The 17,282-nt window shown below is 37.2% G+C and overlaps 1 protein-coding gene across 1 annotated transcript in view; it reads left to right on the top strand.

Moving 5' to 3' along the window:
- The window catches only part of LYST (lysosomal trafficking regulator), a 234,708-nt gene that overhangs the window by 156,018 nt on the left and 61,408 nt on the right, over positions 1-17,282 (top strand). The window contains exons 29-35 of the mRNA XM_056113655.1: positions 2,069-2,221; positions 5,040-5,231; positions 7,824-8,002; positions 12,639-12,845; positions 14,267-14,443; positions 14,962-15,038; positions 15,563-15,751. Of these exons, the coding sequence (XP_055969630.1) occupies positions 2,069-2,221; positions 5,040-5,231; positions 7,824-8,002; positions 12,639-12,845; positions 14,267-14,443; positions 14,962-15,038; positions 15,563-15,751 (1,174 nt within the window). The remainder of the gene's footprint in view (positions 1-2,068; positions 2,222-5,039; positions 5,232-7,823; positions 8,003-12,638; positions 12,846-14,266; positions 14,444-14,961; positions 15,039-15,562; positions 15,752-17,282) is intronic.

The following is a 17,282-nucleotide window of genomic DNA, read 5'->3' as shown; positions in this document are numbered from 1 at the left end:
ACTCACAGTCGAAGTTGGCCAGCATTTGTGCTGCTTGGCTAATATTTGGTGTTATTAGAAAGATGTCATCAACAAAGCGGAGGTAGTGTAGTTGCTGACCGTCTATCATCATTCCCATTCCTTCCCATTCCAGTCGTTGCATGACGTTCTCAAGGGTGGCCCTGAAGAGTTTCAATGAAATGGTATCACCCTGCCGAACTCCTCTCTTTAAGCTGATGATCACTTCCTTGTAGAATGGTGAGATCCTGGTAGTGAATTTGTAATACAGCTCATGGATGATCCTGATGTATTACATTTGAATGCCCTGATTGGCTAGGGCTTCGATGACCGCTTCAGTCTCAACAGAATCAAAGGCTTCTTTAAATCAATGAACATTAGAGCAGTATCTTGAACTCCTGAGAAACCTCAATGAGCTTGGTTACCGTGTGGATATGGTCAATCGTGCTGAATCCTTTTTTGGAACCCGGCTTGCTTGCATGGCTGTCCTTCATCTAGTGTTCTGCCAATCCTATTGAGGAAGACTCGGGTGAACAGCTTGTAGATGACAGACAACAGGCAGATTGGGCAATAATTGCCAATGTCATGGATGTTTCCCTTCTTGTACAGTCGAACAGTCTTGCTGGTTTTCCACTGGAACCTTGCATTCAGATAGGTAGTGTGTGAAGAGCCGAGCCAGTTTATTGATGAGTACTGACGGCAGGTTCTTCAGGTGTTCGAGTGTGACCTTGTCTGGACTGGGTGCTGTTCACTTCTTTACCGACGAAATGGTGTGTCAGATTTCGGAAGGGAGAAAGTTGGGAACAACATATCCATCTTGTGGAATTTGGTGCATGGGCAGGTGAACTCCACTACCTCCACTACCCAGCTGCCGCCATGCTCCAGGCCACTTTCTGGATGCTCCGGCTAAGACTCATGCACCATTGAAGCCCCACGGAACCACATAAATGGAACTTTGTGACTTTGAACTCCAGGCTCAATGTGATCCAGAAACAAAAATCCTCTACCTGCACCCACCAGTCTCCAGCGACCCAGGGATCACACCCAGAAGTCCCACCCTACCAGTACCAAATAAATACTTCATCGGCAGACCTCCACTATCTCCACTACTCGGCTGCTGCCACACTCAGGCCACTTTCAGGACACATCATAAGACACTTAATACCCATCTTCCAAGATTACCGCACCTTATCTGATGGGGTTCAAATATGGTTTGAACTATGGGAACACCTGCAAGGGGATTAGAGGCCTCCCTAAAAGCCTCTATCCCTCTCGGAGTGCCTGGCAAGCTACCAAGAGTATCCCACCTGCACTGCAGAGCCTAGCAAGCTATCTGTGGTGTATTCGATATGCCAAAACCAGTAAGTACAATGGGTCTCATTCTCCTGACCCTGAAAGAGCCACCAACATGGCAGCATTAAGAAGGATGAGGAAGTAGAGACTGATAAAATCTCAAAGTCAAACTAGGCTGCCAAAATGAAGAAGGACAAAAATGACTGTCTGTACTTTCAGTGCACATACGCTGGCATCGGATGCATCCATCGAGGACCTGATGGTGCAAGCGCAAAAGATCAAGTATGACATAAGTGGTCTGATGGAGACAAGAAGGCATCAACCACATCATGCCCTTTTTGACACTGGAGAAGAACTTTTCCTCAGAACATGCGACAAAAGAGGCACTGAAGGTGTCGGTGTCCTTGTCAAAAATAGTTACAAAGAAATAATATAAAAAAAACCCACATTATCAAAAAATTTTAACTTGTCTGACTCAATATTATTAGGGTTTATATGTCATGTGACTATAAAGGTCAGTTCAGTTTTTGTTATTGACAAGGGTTGCTTTGGGGCCACTTCCAGTTGTATTCAGGAGCTACTTCTGGCTCTGTGCTCAGGATTGAACCCTATCAGTGCTTGCAAGACCATATAAATGCCAGAAATTGAAGCAGGGTTCACTGCATTCAAGGCAAGCTCTTGCATTCTTTACTATCTTCCAGCCTTTAAATGTCAATTCAGTTAATAAAAAATTTAATAACCCATAACTTGAAAACATTCTAGTATTTTCTTTTCTTAGATATGGCCATTGCACTGCAGTTTAGAGTACTCCAGACTGCTATGGAATTTATAAGGACTACAGCAAATCATGAGTCTGAAAACTATTCAGATTCATTCCATTTACCTTCTGCTTCCCATCAAGCAATAGTTCAAAAACGGAAGAGTATTGCTGGTAAGTATTGAAATAATAGTTTAATGATTGCATATTGAAGTAACTTGACATTCCTGTATTCTGATGCCATCCCACTTGAAAAATATTTCTTAATTTAAAAACTTAAGCTATATGGTTTTCTTCCTCTCGGAGGAAATATTCTATTGCTTTCTTTAGTACCACTCTCAAACAGATGTCTTTCTGTTATCTACCATATGCCAAGCACTGTTAATTGTTAAAGATTCAGGGATAGGAAAAAAAACCTAGATTCTCCTATACAGAGATTATATATCAGATAATAGAATAATGAAGAATGTGGGAATAGAGACCATCAAAGTGAAATCCGATTTACATCAGGAATCAGGGTAGTCTGTAAAGAAGTGATGTAGATATAATATAGATACAAAAGACAAGAAAGGAGGTATCAAAGTAGAAAGCTAGAGGAAGAATATTATAGAATAAACAGCTTATGTAAAAGTTATTAAGAAGAAAAGAAATAAATTTTACCAGAGTATGGAAAGAAAGTCATTAAATAGGAGTTGGAGTGATAATACAGTGGGTAGGACTTTTGCTCTGCACACAGCTGACCTGGGTTCTAAAAAGAAAAAAGAAAGCCATTTAGTTAGAGGATGACATGAGTCAGAAGTTTAGGGTTTTTCCTAAAGGGTTGTCATTAAAGACTCTTTTAAGTTTATAGTACTGCGTAATCATATTTTTTTAAAAAAATATGTTGCTAACTTTTGGGTAGAGTGGAGGAACAAGAGGTAGTGCGAACTATAGGTGGGAAACTACCACAGTCATGGCAAGAAATGATGATTCAGATGTGGTTAGAATGCAGATGACATCAGAACTGGCTGTAGTACAGATCAATAATAAGTATCAGTATTATTAGCTTTTTCTCTTTTTCTATAAGATCTGCTGTAACCTTTTATATATATATACATATATATACACATATATATGTATAGATAGATTCCAAATAGAGTACTTAGTTATTTTAGCTTAGTCCCCTTCTGGTCTTCTTACCCCTCTTCCTCCCTGTGGTGCTGGGGATCACACTGAGTGTCTTAAGAACTTTTAAGTCCAGATCTTTTCTTTACCTGTGTTTAAGTGTTTCATTCTATTTGACATTATACCCAATATTTTTTAAAAATGTGGGCAAAAGTTATTCACTCCATAATGTTTTGCTATAGCACATTTAGATCAGGCTTAATAAAAGTTTACATAAATAAAATGGCTAAGATATCTGCATGACTAAACTTCTTGCTCGTGCATATTCTTTTACCTTCAAATGCAGCTTCCCCTCTTGAATTGCCATCTCAGCTACACTGCTTTGGTCAGGGTAGAATTCTATCTTTTACTGAATCTGCAATATGGCTTCCTATGGGACAAAAAAAAATGACTTTGGAAGCCCCTTTTCTTTTGCAAGAATCCCTATCTAAGTTATTGCTTGCTTAGATGAAATTCACCACTTTCTTATCATAGGAAAGTATATCTTACTACTTCCACAAATTCCTACTATTTCTTGTTGACATTTCTTATTTTTGTTCCTATTTCTTCTTTGCTTCTAGATAGCTGGCTTCATTCAAATCTCAGATAATAATTTTTATTTTCTTCATTTTTGTCTCAAAAGTGACTCTTCACAAAATTTATTAACTGATTAAAAGTGCTACTCTTACCTATAATACTATAGACTCTAAAGTGCTATAAATATACTATCTTACCGGGTTTAAATATAAGGTTTATGAAAACCTACCACAATTGAATTATAAGTAAATATTTATAGAGGCTATTTATGAAAATTGATGTATGTTTTCATAATTTAAAACAAGGTTCAATTCCAATGAAGCCTTCCATTATTCCTCACCTCCCAAGACGTCATTTCGGTTCCTATGGTCAGCTTCCAATGCCTCTCTCCTTCAATCCATTAAATCAAGACTCATTTTCCCCGTTTTCTCCTGGATCCACTACCTGTGTGGTGCCTCTTGGAGCAGGTGCAGTAATAATGCAGGAATGCCACACCTGCCTGTTCAATCTGAGGAAACATTTCTCAGGAAATGCTTTTATAGGATTGAATTTCAAATTATACATATGCACCAATCATCTTAATTACAAATCATTGGAATATTTGCTTTTCTGATTTTTTCACTTTTGTTTCACTGATTTCTACTATTTCACTATAAATCCTATAATTACTTTATAAAATTTAACAATGGTAATTATTCAGAAGTAGTAATATTAGTAAAACAATGATTTTAAAAATATGTTGATTATTTTAAAATAAAAGGATACTGGAATTATTGGTGGTGGAGAATGGGCACTGGTGGAGGGATGGCGACTCAATCATTGTATAACTAAAACCCAAGCACAAAAATTTGTAAATCTACAATTGTACCTCATGGTGTTTCACTAATAAAAAATTAAAAATAAATAAATAAAATAAAAGGAAGTGAAGCAATATTTAAAACATTTTGTCAAAACATTCTTAATGACTTTTATACTTTGTTGGGTTTTGCAGAAAACTCAAATTTTGCCAAATAATCACCATCTTATTAAGCTATGTCACTAGCTTTACCATTTTAAATGGACCTCAGAATATTAAGTACTGTTTTCACTTCTTTAAAGGGAGAAATGACTGATATTTCTTCTTAGTCACTTTTTTTGTATAAATTGACTTTTATTTAAAAGTTATTTTATATATGTATATTTTATATATGTATAAATTGACTTTTACTTAAAAGTTAATTTTTTGTGGTCTGATAATCAAAAAGCTTTAGCTAAAAGTTTCCTTGATTCTTGTTATTACTGGCATTTGATGTTTTAATTTATATACTTGAAGGATCTCGAAAATTTCCCCTTCCTCAAACTGACTCTCTTCTGATGAAAATGCGTTCAGTAGCAAGTGATGAACTTCATGTGATGATGCAACGAAGAATGAGCCAGGAGAATCCAGTCCAGGCAACAGAAACAGAGCTTGCACAGAGATTGCAGAAGCTAACTGTATTAGCAGTTAACAGAATCATTTACCAAGGTAGGACTAGAGAATATGTATGTTTTCTCTCATATATTAAAAGAGAAATAACTGGAGGAGATTGAAGGGGGAAACTCATGGAGGGAGTGGTGTTGAAATATTTCATTTATGAAACCCTATCTATCATGAACAGTACTGTAAATGCCTCAAAAACAAAATGAAGGGAAAATGACTTGAAAGAGAACTTAGTAGATTTCAAACTTTTGAAAACATTATTTAGAATAGTCTTGAATAAAGGTCCGTATTTTAATGCCAAATGCTTATTTAGATTAATCATTAATTTGAAATAGTATAATGCAGCCAGTGTTTAATAAACTTTTCTTTGAATAATTTTAGAATCATATGCAGTTGTTCAAAAACTATTAGACACGGGTTGGACGGATAGTACAGTGGTTAGTTGTTTTACTTGCATGTGGCCAACCTAGGGTTTGATCCAACACCCCATATGGTCCCCCAAGCCTGCCAGCAGTGAGTGCTGAGCCAGGCGTAAGCCCTATGCACAACTGAGTGTGTCCCAAAAACCAGAAAAAAAGAAAATTTTTGGATAACCCATTACCAAATTAGCTCTTACACAATTTTCTCCAGTGGATTGTGCCAAATTAGAGTCCAGTATCCCTACCAGGATTTTGACATTGATGTAGTTAAGTAATCCATGACCATAAGGATTTCTTATGTTGCCTTTTTACAGCCTCACCCACTTTTCTTCCTGGCAGCCTCTAATGTTTTCATTTCTATGTTTTCATCACTTTAAGAATGTTTATATAAGTGAAATTATGCAAACTTTTAGCATTTGCTTTTCTCACAATAATTTCTAATGATTAATACTGGTTGTTCCAATTCAATCAGCTTAATCAATGGCTCAATAAATAGAAGTACTCCTATATTTAAAAAAACAATAATAATACTGGTTGTTGCATGTATCAGTAATTTTTTTAACCACTCACCTATTGAAAGGCTATCTGGTTGTTTTAGAGTCTTGTGGGTTTTAAGTTAACTGCTAGAAGCATTTATGTGCAGGTTTTTGTTTGAGCTTGTCTTTGTTTTTCTGGGATAAAAGCCCTGTCATAAGATTTTTGGATTGTATGATAATTATATATCTAATTGTATGTCTAGTTCTTATTAGGAAATTGATAGAATTAGGGGAGATGTGTCACAGAGGTAGAACACACTTCTTGCACATATGAGTCTCTGACTTTAATACACAGGCACTGCAACAAAAAGGAAGAATGAATTTGGCAAAATGTTTGAGAGAAGCAGTATAGTTTTTCAGTCCCACCAGGGATATGTAAGCAATCCAGTTTTCTACAGTACTTACCATTTTTTAACCCTGTGATAAAAGTACAGTGATCTATCTAAGACTACCTTTCAGTTTCAGTTTGCTTTTCTGTTAATAAGTGTAGATAAGTAGGCATTTCTACTTAGAGGAACCACTAAAAAGCTATGCAAAGAAATATTCTCAGAAGTACAGAATAGGCAAAATGAAATTCTAAATGTGTTCAAATAGCCCCAAGAAGAGACCACAAATGTAAAATAACTTAATTAGAGACTGATACCCAAGGACAGTAGACAAGGGGCCAGGAAGATTGCTCCATGGTTGGAAGCCTGCCTCATGAGCTGGGGGAAAAGGCAGCTGGAACAGAGAAAGGGTCACTAAGTCAATGATGGTTGGAGGGATGATTCGGGTTGGGAGATGTGTGCTGAAAGTAGATAAAGGACCAAACGTGATAATGAGTTTTGGTCATTACACAAACCATAATGACCAAAAGTAGAGCGAGAGTATCTTGCTTGATGTACTATATTTCCAGCCCCTATGTATGCAGCAATGGAGTAATACATGTCATGAAATAGTACTGTTCATCCATCCAATGTAAATACTGTGTGTTTTTTATGTTTGATTTGTATATGAGCCTCATGACTTTTAGTAATTTTGTAGTTTAATTTCTCATTATTAGTAAATTAAATCTTAAAATTTCATGGCTTACATATGTTTAAATTCCTGTCCTCCCGTTGTTCATCGATTTGCTCAAGCGGGCCCAGTAACGTCTCCATTGTGAGACTTCTTGTTACTGTGTTTGGCATATTGAATATTCTCGGTAGCTTACCAGGCTCTCCGAGAGGGGCAGAGGAATTGAACCCGGCTCGGCCGGGCTGGCTGCATGCAAGGCAGTTGCCCTACTGCTGTTCTATGGCTGGTCCGATGGTAGTGGGTTATCAGAACTATTAACGCTAGGATCACTAAAGTTTAAATTCCTATGCTTCTTTATTTTGTTTTAGTTTAAAAGTATGAATTTATTTGAAAAAGGCAAAGGAGCAACCACTTGTTACAGTTGAAGTGAGATGTTTATATAAGGAAAAGAAAAAGTAGCAAAAACATATCACAAGTATGGAAACTGAGGGCCCAAAGCAGAACATTGCCTATAAACCTTTAAATGAATTCAATTTTCTAGTGTCTTTTACTAAGACACAAATTACAGATTTATATTGTAACTGTCATAATAATTAAATATTTTACCAACTTAATAGAATAATAATGCCTTCAAATAGTTAGGAGTATCATTGATTTGACTAATTTTGTACTTTTTAAATTCAAAGAATTTAATCCAGATATTATTGACATTTTGAATACTCCTGAAAATGCAACTCAAAACCAGACTTCAGTTTCCCAGAATGAAAATTCTGAAGAAAGTATTCAGCATGAACAACCTTTGATTGTCAATCCATTTCAGAAAGAAATATTCACATACCTGGTAGAAGGATTCAAAGTTTCTATTGTAAGTAGATTAATTGCATGGAAAATGTGTATCACACTAATTTTTTCCCCTTCCCTTTATTTCCCTTTTGTTGTTACTGTAATGATTAGGGAAAGAACACTTGGTTGTGGTGCTCACCTGGGGTCATACATATGGTTATAGTGCTCCTGTTGTTGGTTGGAGTATTTGCTGGGAGTCAGGTACTTTAGGTGCAGAACTCATATGCAAACTTAATCACAGTACTACAGAGGTTGCATATTTTGTTTTGGTACTGGGGATTATAGCAGATTCTTCAGGTGTTCGGGTCTGACCTTGTCTGGGCCAGGTGCTCTTCGCTTCCTTACCGACAAAATGGCATGTTGGATTTCGGAAGGGAGAATGTTGGGAATGACATATCCATCCTGTGGAATTTGGTATGTGGGCAGGTGGACGTGGCTATTGAAGAGATCCGAGTAGAAGTCATGGATAATCTTGTCCATTGCCCTTTTGGAAGATGTGATAGATCCATCAGGACGTCGGAGGGCAGTCATCTTGGTCTTATAGTTGGCGAAGGACAGGCAGGAGTTGAGAATACTTTTCCCAGATTCTGCCACATGGGCTAGCACTGCTGCTCTTCTCTCTTTAAGGTCTTCCTTTATCGCTTCTCTGTACTGCTTTGCAAGCTCGGATGTTAGCTCATGCCCAGCCTTCTTGGCGAATGAGCTCGAGAGTTTTTGAAGACAGGTGTCTTTTTGTGGCTTTCTCTCCCTCGGCGTTCCTTGCACAATCATAGAGATGCTGAACCAGTCGATTGTATTTTTCATCAGTGTCATCAGCGATGGCATCTTCCCATATTGCCGCAATAGTGCCAAAGAGCTCCTAGTTGGTGGTCGTCAGTACTCATCAATACACTGGCTCGGCACTCCACACACTACCTATCTGAATGCAAGGTTCCATCCCAGTGGAAAACTAGCAAGACTGTTCTACTGTACAAGAAGGTAGACATCCATGACATTGGCAACTATCGCCCAATCTGCCTGTTGTCTGTCATCTACAAGCTGTTCACCCGAGTCTTCCTCAATAGGATTGGCAGAACACTAGATGAAGGACAGCCATGCAAGCAAGCCGGGTTCCAAAAAAGGATTCAGCACGATTGACCATATCCACACGGTAACCAAGCTCATTGAGGTTTCTCAGGAGTTCAAGATATTGCTCTGTCTAACGTTCATTGATTTAAAGAAGGCCTTTGATTCTGTTGAGACTGAAGCGGTCATCAAAGCCCTAGCCAATCAGGGCATTCAAACTTAATATATCAGGATCAACTATGAGCTGTATTATGGATTCACTACCAGGATCTCACCATTCTACAAGGAAGTGATCGTCAACTTAAAGAGAGGGGTTCGGCAGGGTGATACCATTTCACCGACACTCTTCAGGACCACCCTTGAGAACGTCATGCAAAGACTGAAATGGGAAGGAATGGGAGTAAAGATATGTGGAAAGGTCAGACTGCAGCTGAATCTCACGAAAACAATGTTCACGAGAAACAGACTCACTCCTGACGTTACATTTGCTCTCAACAGAACAAACATCTCTGAATGCAGCAGTTATGTATACCTACGTCAATAACTCAACATGATAAACAACCTGGCACCTGAGTTGCTCAGGAGGAAGAGAGCAGCATGGAACGCCTTCAAGAACATCAAAGAAATAGCTAAGAGGACGAAGAACCTCTGGCTCCAGGCACATCTCTTTGACTCCACTGTTCTTCCTGCATGAACATATGCCTCAGAGACCTGGGCCCTACGAAAACAGGATGAGAACGCTATTCAGATCTCCCAAAGAGGAATAAAAACAGCTATACTTGTTGAGTATCAGGCTTCACTCAAGTGAGAGAAGGAATCCAGAGTTCCAACCTCCGTCGACGATCAAAGATCAGGGATGCTGTCTTGTTTACCAAGGCATTAAAAATCAGATGGGCCGAACACATACTGCAATTTGGAGATGACCGCTGGACTAGAGCTATTACTGACTGAATTCCACAGGACATCAAAAGATCGCATGGCCACCCACCTACAAGATGGTCAGACTTCTTCATCAAGACCCTGAAGGAACAGTTTGAGGCTCTTCGTGTTCCTGGAGCGAGCAGACACCACTGGGCTACACTAGCACGTGACAGGGAGACGTTACTGGCGCCCACTCGAGCAAATCAATGAATATCTGGATGTCAAGTGATCAAGTGATTGAGGATTACAAGTAGAAGTGCATCTCGGGGCACACTGAACATGTGAGATGGGCCTGGGGATTAAACAGTCTCACTCTTAGATGGCAGGAATCATTATACCAGGGTTCAAAATATGAATATATACTACTATTGATAGCATACATTTTCAAAATCATGTTTTAATTTTTCAGAGTTTTCTGAAACTCAGCTAGATTTTTTAATAATGGTGTGATATATATTGCTAATTTACCCTTTCTGGAAGATTTTCTTCATTCATCAATGGGTCTTTTTGTTTGTTTGTTTTTGTTTTATTTCATTTTTCTTTTTGGGTCACACCAAATAGCTCAGAGGTTAACTCCTGACTCTGCACTCAGGAATCACTCCTGGTGGTACTTGGGGGAGCACATGGGATGCTGGGGATTAAACCCTGGTTGGCTGTGTTCAAGGCAAATGCCCTACCCACTGTACCATCACTCTGGCCCCATCATTGGTTTTTAAGTGTGCAATCTGAAAACGATTCTCTAATATTGTAATTTCAGTAAAATTAGAAGAGTTTTAGACTTTTGATGATTCCTGTAAGTTTAATCTAGAGCTTGTTTTTTAATGATTTTACAACTATTCTTGAATTATTATTATTATTATTATTATAAAGTCTTGGCTTAAATGTTTTAGGTTATCTTCAAAATGACAGAGTGTCAGACTCCAGTTTTTATTGTCCTTATTTAGAAACAAATTTTCAGTTCACTCAGAGATAACAAAGGCCAGTCTAATTCTAACAGATCTTAGAAATCCTGATTACCAAAACCTAAATTAGATTTTGGTGTCTTTGGGTTCCGTTTAGAACTGAAATCACTTACCCAAAGCACTCAGAACTACGGAAATAAGACAGCCTTTTCTAAAAATCTCCCCCTCCCCACCACCAAAGAAATTGCTGATTCGAGTTTTCAACCAGATGCAAGAAATTTAATCAGAATTGAGCTAGAAGGGTGGAGGGTACAGTTTAAATAGTGTATTTGGTTCCATGTTAGAGAACATTGGTGGTCATTTTCTAAGCAGTTCTTAATTTGTCACTGCAGAGTTCAATGTTTTAGTACAAATCCTAGTGTAATGTTTTAGTACCAATCCAAGTATTTGCTATGAATTCTTTATACATAGTCACTGTGGGCTTATATTACCTTTATTATGTTCTATTTTTGGTCCATCGGGGCTTTCTCCCTAGTACTCAGAGGACCATGCAGTGCCTAGGATCAAATGGAAGACCACCATATGCCAGACATGTGTTCTAGCGCTTTGAGCTGTTTCCTTACCCTTGTTTTGTGATGGCTCATTTTTTTTTTAGTTTAAATTTTATAAGCCCTAGGTAAATTTACAGAAATAGCTTCATTCTTCACTTTTTTTTTTTTTTTTTGCTTTTTGGGTCACACCCGGCGATGCTCAGGGATTACTCCTGGCTCTTGCACTCAGGAATTGCTCCTGGCAGTGCTCAGGGGACCATATGGGATGCTGGGAATTGAACCTGTGTCGGCCATGTTGGCTGCATGCAAGGCAAACGCCCTACCCGCTGTGCTATCGCTCCAGCCCCCTTCACTCTCTTTTGAAGTTATAGTAAAACATAAAATTTTCTATTTAAGTCATTTGAGGGATTGAGATTTGTTTGGTGTTTTGTTTTGTTTTGTTTGGGGGGGGGTTGTTTTTTGTTTTTTGGTTTTGCTTTTTGAGTCACACCTGGCGATGCTCAGAGGTTACTCCTGGCTCTGCACTCAGGAATTACCTCTGGCAGTGCTTGGGGGATATGCGATTCTGGGGATCAAAACCAAGCTGGCCACATGCAAGGCAAATGCCCCACCCACTGCACTATCTCTCCAGCCCCTTCAGTCATTTTTTCAGAGTAAAATTCAGTGATGTTAAGTACATTCCCACCATTGTATAACCATTACTATTATTCTTCCCCAGGACTTTGTCATTATCCCAAAACTAAGACTTTGTACTCATTAAAGAGTAATTTCCTATTCTTATTTCCCAACCCCTAATTATTACTATTTTATTTTGTGTCTCTGTGAATTTGAGTTTTCAGATACGTTTGTTCATCGTGCAATATTTTTCCTTTTATGTGTGTTTTATCTGATTTTTTTATGTTTTTGAAGTTCATTCCTCTATCAGTTCAGTCTGAAGCAGGTATTAGAATTTTGTTCCTTATTAAAGTGAAGTAATACTACTTTATGTGGGTATATGCTCCATTTGTCTGTTCATCCTTTGACAATAGTTTGGCTGTCCTACTTTGGTATCCATTCATCTGCATTAAATACCCACTTATTTCAGTGTGTGTGTCTTTTTACTTTTTACTTAAGTTTTTTAAAATGAGACTAAACTACATTCCATGAACTTCAGGGCTATATCAAGGTTAGTTTTACCGCTTAAAAGCTTGATCATAATTTATTCCTATTTTGATTTAAGGGTTCAAGTAAGACCAGTGGTTCTAAACAGCAGTGGATTAAAATCTTGTTGCATTGTAAAGAAACCTTCCGAATGCAGCTGGGGAGACTACTAGTACATATAGTTTCACCAGCTCACCCTTCACAAGAGAGAAAGCAAATTTTTGAAATAGTTCTTGAACCAAATCATCAGGAAATTCTACGAGATTGTCTTAGCCCTTCCCTGCCAGTAAGTATTTTGTCATTTAACAAGATTGTAAAAGCCTTTGGTGAAATACAAAAATTCTATGAATAACTGAATTGAACTGTATTTTCTGCTTAAAGTTACGAATAGAATCTTCTTAACAATCTCAATCTGATCTTTCTTTAGATTCTCCATGTCCCTCCATTTGACATCTTTGTTTGCTTCCCACTTCGTTCTTGTTTGCCTTTGTTTTTGTCTTGGGCCACACCCAGTGGTGCTCAGTGCTTTCTCCTGGCTCTGTGCTCAGGAACCGCTCCTGGCAGGGCTCAGGGAACCCTGTAGGGTTCCAGCAATTGAACCCAAGTCAGCCGTGTGCAAGGCAAGTGTCCTATCCGCTGTACTATTTCTGTTCACTGTCCTATATCTTTGTCTGTTTCCCTATTACTAATTTTTTTTTTACACCTTTGAGTTTTTTATTATCTTCTAAGGATTTTTGTCCAAGGATTTAAATCTTTATCAGTTTTCAGAGATGAATACAATACTATATTTTACCTTTTATCTTCAGTAATATCTTTTCTTATTCCAGAAACTATAATCAGAAGATTGATCAGTGGGCTGGGACAGTGGCACAGCGGGTAGGGCGTTTGCCTTGCACACGGCTGACCTGGGTTCGATTCCCAGCATCCCATTTGTTCCCCTGAGTACCGCCAGGAGTGATTCCTGGGTGGATGAGCCAGGAGTGACCCCTGTGCATCGCCAGGTGTAACCCAAAAAGCAAAAAAAAAAAAGATCAAATCAGAGGATGTTATAAAGAGATGTTAAAACAACTTTAGTGTTTAAGAACATCATGTGTTTATTTGGATATTCAGAATAGCTATTTCTGATAGTTTTTCAAGATGATTTTAGAATGTCACTGAATACTAAACTGAAATATTTTTAGTGACATCAAGAACATTACCTTTAAGATACACATATGAAAATAATCTAGCCATTTACGATTTCTGTTTATTTGCCAACTCCTTGGGCTTTTTACTCGTAGAACATCTGTTCATTTTTCACTTTTGGTCAGATAGCAGCTGTCTCCTAACTAATTTAAAATGTTGAATTAAAATGAGCTTTTCTATTTTCATCATTGCATATGTTCAGCTTATGCTTGGGGAAATGGCATGATGTGATTCAGCATGTTAATTTAAATATCACCCAAAATGTAATAGTTTCCAAATCTACTTGTTGACATTTAATACTTTTCTCAGTTTAAAATGTTACCAAGCCAAGTACAGTGGCATTTGCATCAATGTAAATTTATAAAATTATTCATATTTAACTTGTCTAAATAATTTACAGTATGCAGTAGAAATTGTATACAAAATAAGACTACTAATCTAATTTAATTATTTTAAATAAGTGTGAAAAGTTTTTTACTTTTTACTAAATGCATTTTTTTTATTTAAAAAAATTTTTTTAAGCATGGAGCCAAGTTAGTTTTGTATTTGTCAGAGTTGGTACATAATCACCAGGATGAACTGACTGAAAAGGAACTCGACACAGCAGAACTGCTTATGAGTGCTCTAAAACTCTGTGGCCAAAAGTGTATACCTCCCAAAGCATCAACAAAATCAGACCTTATTAAAATGATCAAAGAGGTGAGTGAGTGAAGTCATAATTGTTTCTTAGAAGATACCATCGAATACAATTAAAGAACAAGCAAAATATTTTTTAAGTTACAGAGTGTCACTAATGATAAATTTGAAATGCTTTTTTACTGTATGTTGCTCTTTTACTACAAGAAAACAAATAGGCCTTTTATTAAGGAGTATGTACTTTATGCTCATCTTTACTTGTTATCAGTGGCTATCAGTGAAGGAAAGAATTTTAGTGACAAGCAAGTTGGAATATCAACCTTAAGTTATGAGTTCTGTGATTAAAAAGCAAAATAGAGAAGTGGACAGCTATGTAAGCTAACTAGGGTTGGCAACTTTGGTTTCTCCACCATAGTTTTTCTTGAACCCAAGTGTGTAAGAACAAAAGGAATTATAATATTGAAGTTGTATTTTATATTCTGCTTTGGGTTGGGAACATTTTTCCATCTGTAGTGTTTAACTCTATGACAATGTTACATGAAAAGCAATGTTTATAATGTATATTATCTTAAATTTTTTAGGAACAAAAAAAATATGAAACAGAGGAAGGTGTGAATAAAGCCACCTGGCAGAAAACGGTTAATAATAATCAGCAAAGGTAGGACTTTTGTTTGGGGGACACATGTAGCAGTTCTCAGAGGCTATTCTCAATGTACTGCTCGTGATTCAGCTCCCGAGAGTGCTTATGCCAGGGACTGAACCCAGGCCTCCTTCATGCAAAGCTTGCACACGGCCCCTTTGAACAACCTTCCCAAACCAACAAAAGTTGGATTTTTGTGTGTATATTCTGAAAATCTTGTCTTTTAGGAATCCACTAGATTCCACATGCACTTTGTTTTATTGTTTTGTTTTTGGGTTTTTTTTTTTTGTTTTTTTTTTGGCATCACACCTGGCTATGCACAGAGGTTACTTCTGGCTCTGCACTCAGGAATCACTCCTGGAGGTGTTCATGGGAGCACATGGGATGCTGGGAATCTAACCCGGGTCAGCCACGTGCAAGGCAGACACCCTACCCGCTGTGTTATCACTCTAGCCCCCACATGTACTTTGTTTTAAAGTATAATTTTTAATGTGAATTCACTGTTCCATATGCGTAATTTATCAACTGTCTTGTTTATATAGTCTTTTTCAGCGTATTGATTCAAAATCAAAGGATATATCTAAAATTGCTGCAGATATCACCCAAGCAGTGTCTCTCTCCCAAGGAATTGAGAGAAAAAAGGTGATCCAGCATATCAGAGGAATGTATAAAATAGATTTGAGTGCCAGCAGACATTGGCAGGAGCTTATTCAACAACTGACACATGACAGGTAAGCAAGGTGGTAGAACATTACATGTTAGTAGATATACATGAATATTTTATATTTGCTCTAGTACTATTTTTATTATAAAATATAGCATTAATTTGTTTAAATATATTTTATTTGATAATCTGTGATTTATCTCCAAGAATAATTCTATAAGAAAGTTATTTTAAATTTGGTGGTGGTTTGGAAAGCAGGGAGGTAATAAGAACTATCTCTCTTTCAATAGAACAATCTATATAGTAACTGACCATTGAGCCAGGAATAAGCCTTGAGCACAACTGAGAGTGAGCCAGAAAATAAGAACAAAAAAATAATAGGTTATTAAAATTCACCAAATATTATACACTAAATCAAATTCTAGATTAATAAAAGAATTAAACCCTAAAAGCTTCTGAAGTAAAGAAAAATAAGGTATTATCTTTTTTTATGGACATATGAGGTGCCAGGGCTGGAGCGATAGCACAGCAGTAGGGCATTTGCCTTGCAAGCCGCCAGCCCAGCCGAGCCGGGTTTAATTCCTCCACCCCTTTCGGAGAGCCTGGCAAGCCAAGGGTATCTCGCCCGCACGGCAAAGCCTGGCAAGCTACCCGTGACGTATTCAATATGCCAAACACAGTAACAACAAGTCTCACAATGGAGATGTTACTGGGCCCGCTCAAGCAAATCAATGAACAACAGAAGGACAGACAGTATATTAATTCTTCCAGTATATTAATAAGTGTAATAACAAAATGAAATTTTGTTTTCAGCAAATATATGTAAATATTTTTATTGTTTTGAAACTTCTTACAGGATTTGAAAGTAAATATTAAGTTCCCAAAGCTTGATTGAGCAAGACATGAAATAAGTCAAGTAGAATCAATAAACACATGAAAAAAAATTCCGTATTCCTAAGGCTAGTTTGTTTCTTTAAAATCTTCCATATAATATTTTACTTCCCCCCACCAATATTTTACTTTTATATTACACATTTTCTAAGTGTTAATATCTACCATTCAGGAAGTAATCCATCCTAATCCCTGGTTAGTGGTTTGGTGATATTGTATATTTGACAGTATATATCAAGACCCTGCAGACATTTCATATCTAGTTTCAGTTTTCCCCTATTTTAGAGATTCTGTTCTAAGGAGAATATTTAAAAGTATGGGAAGGCAATAAACATAAATGTTTTTACTCTGTATTATTTATCAACTGAATTAATTAGCAACACTTTAATATCTAATAATAGCAGTAGAGTTAAATATATTAATATGCATCCAACTCAGTGTTGTATTAGCCAGTCATTTGAAATGATGATGAGTATGTGTTTAGTGAAAGAAGGAAAGAGAGAGAAATGTGGATATATAATAATTATAACTGTACTTGTTAAAAACTGGAATAGTTACCAGTCTTTTGGTATGTTTAAGGTTAGGGTCTTTTGCTCCCCCACCTCTTACTCTATTTCTAAATTTATTTACATTATGGCTTGTTTATTTTTCTCACTTAAAATAATTGTTTTAAAACTTTTTAAGAAATGTGATTAATGGCTGGGGAG

Source organism: Sorex fumeus, unplaced genomic scaffold, assembly GCF_029834395.1.
Source record: "Sorex fumeus unplaced genomic scaffold, SorFum_2.1 ptg000021l, whole genome shotgun sequence".
Classification (NCBI taxonomy): domain Eukaryota; kingdom Metazoa; phylum Chordata; class Mammalia; order Eulipotyphla; family Soricidae; genus Sorex; species Sorex fumeus.
This window is presented reverse-complemented; position numbering and strand designations above follow the sequence as displayed.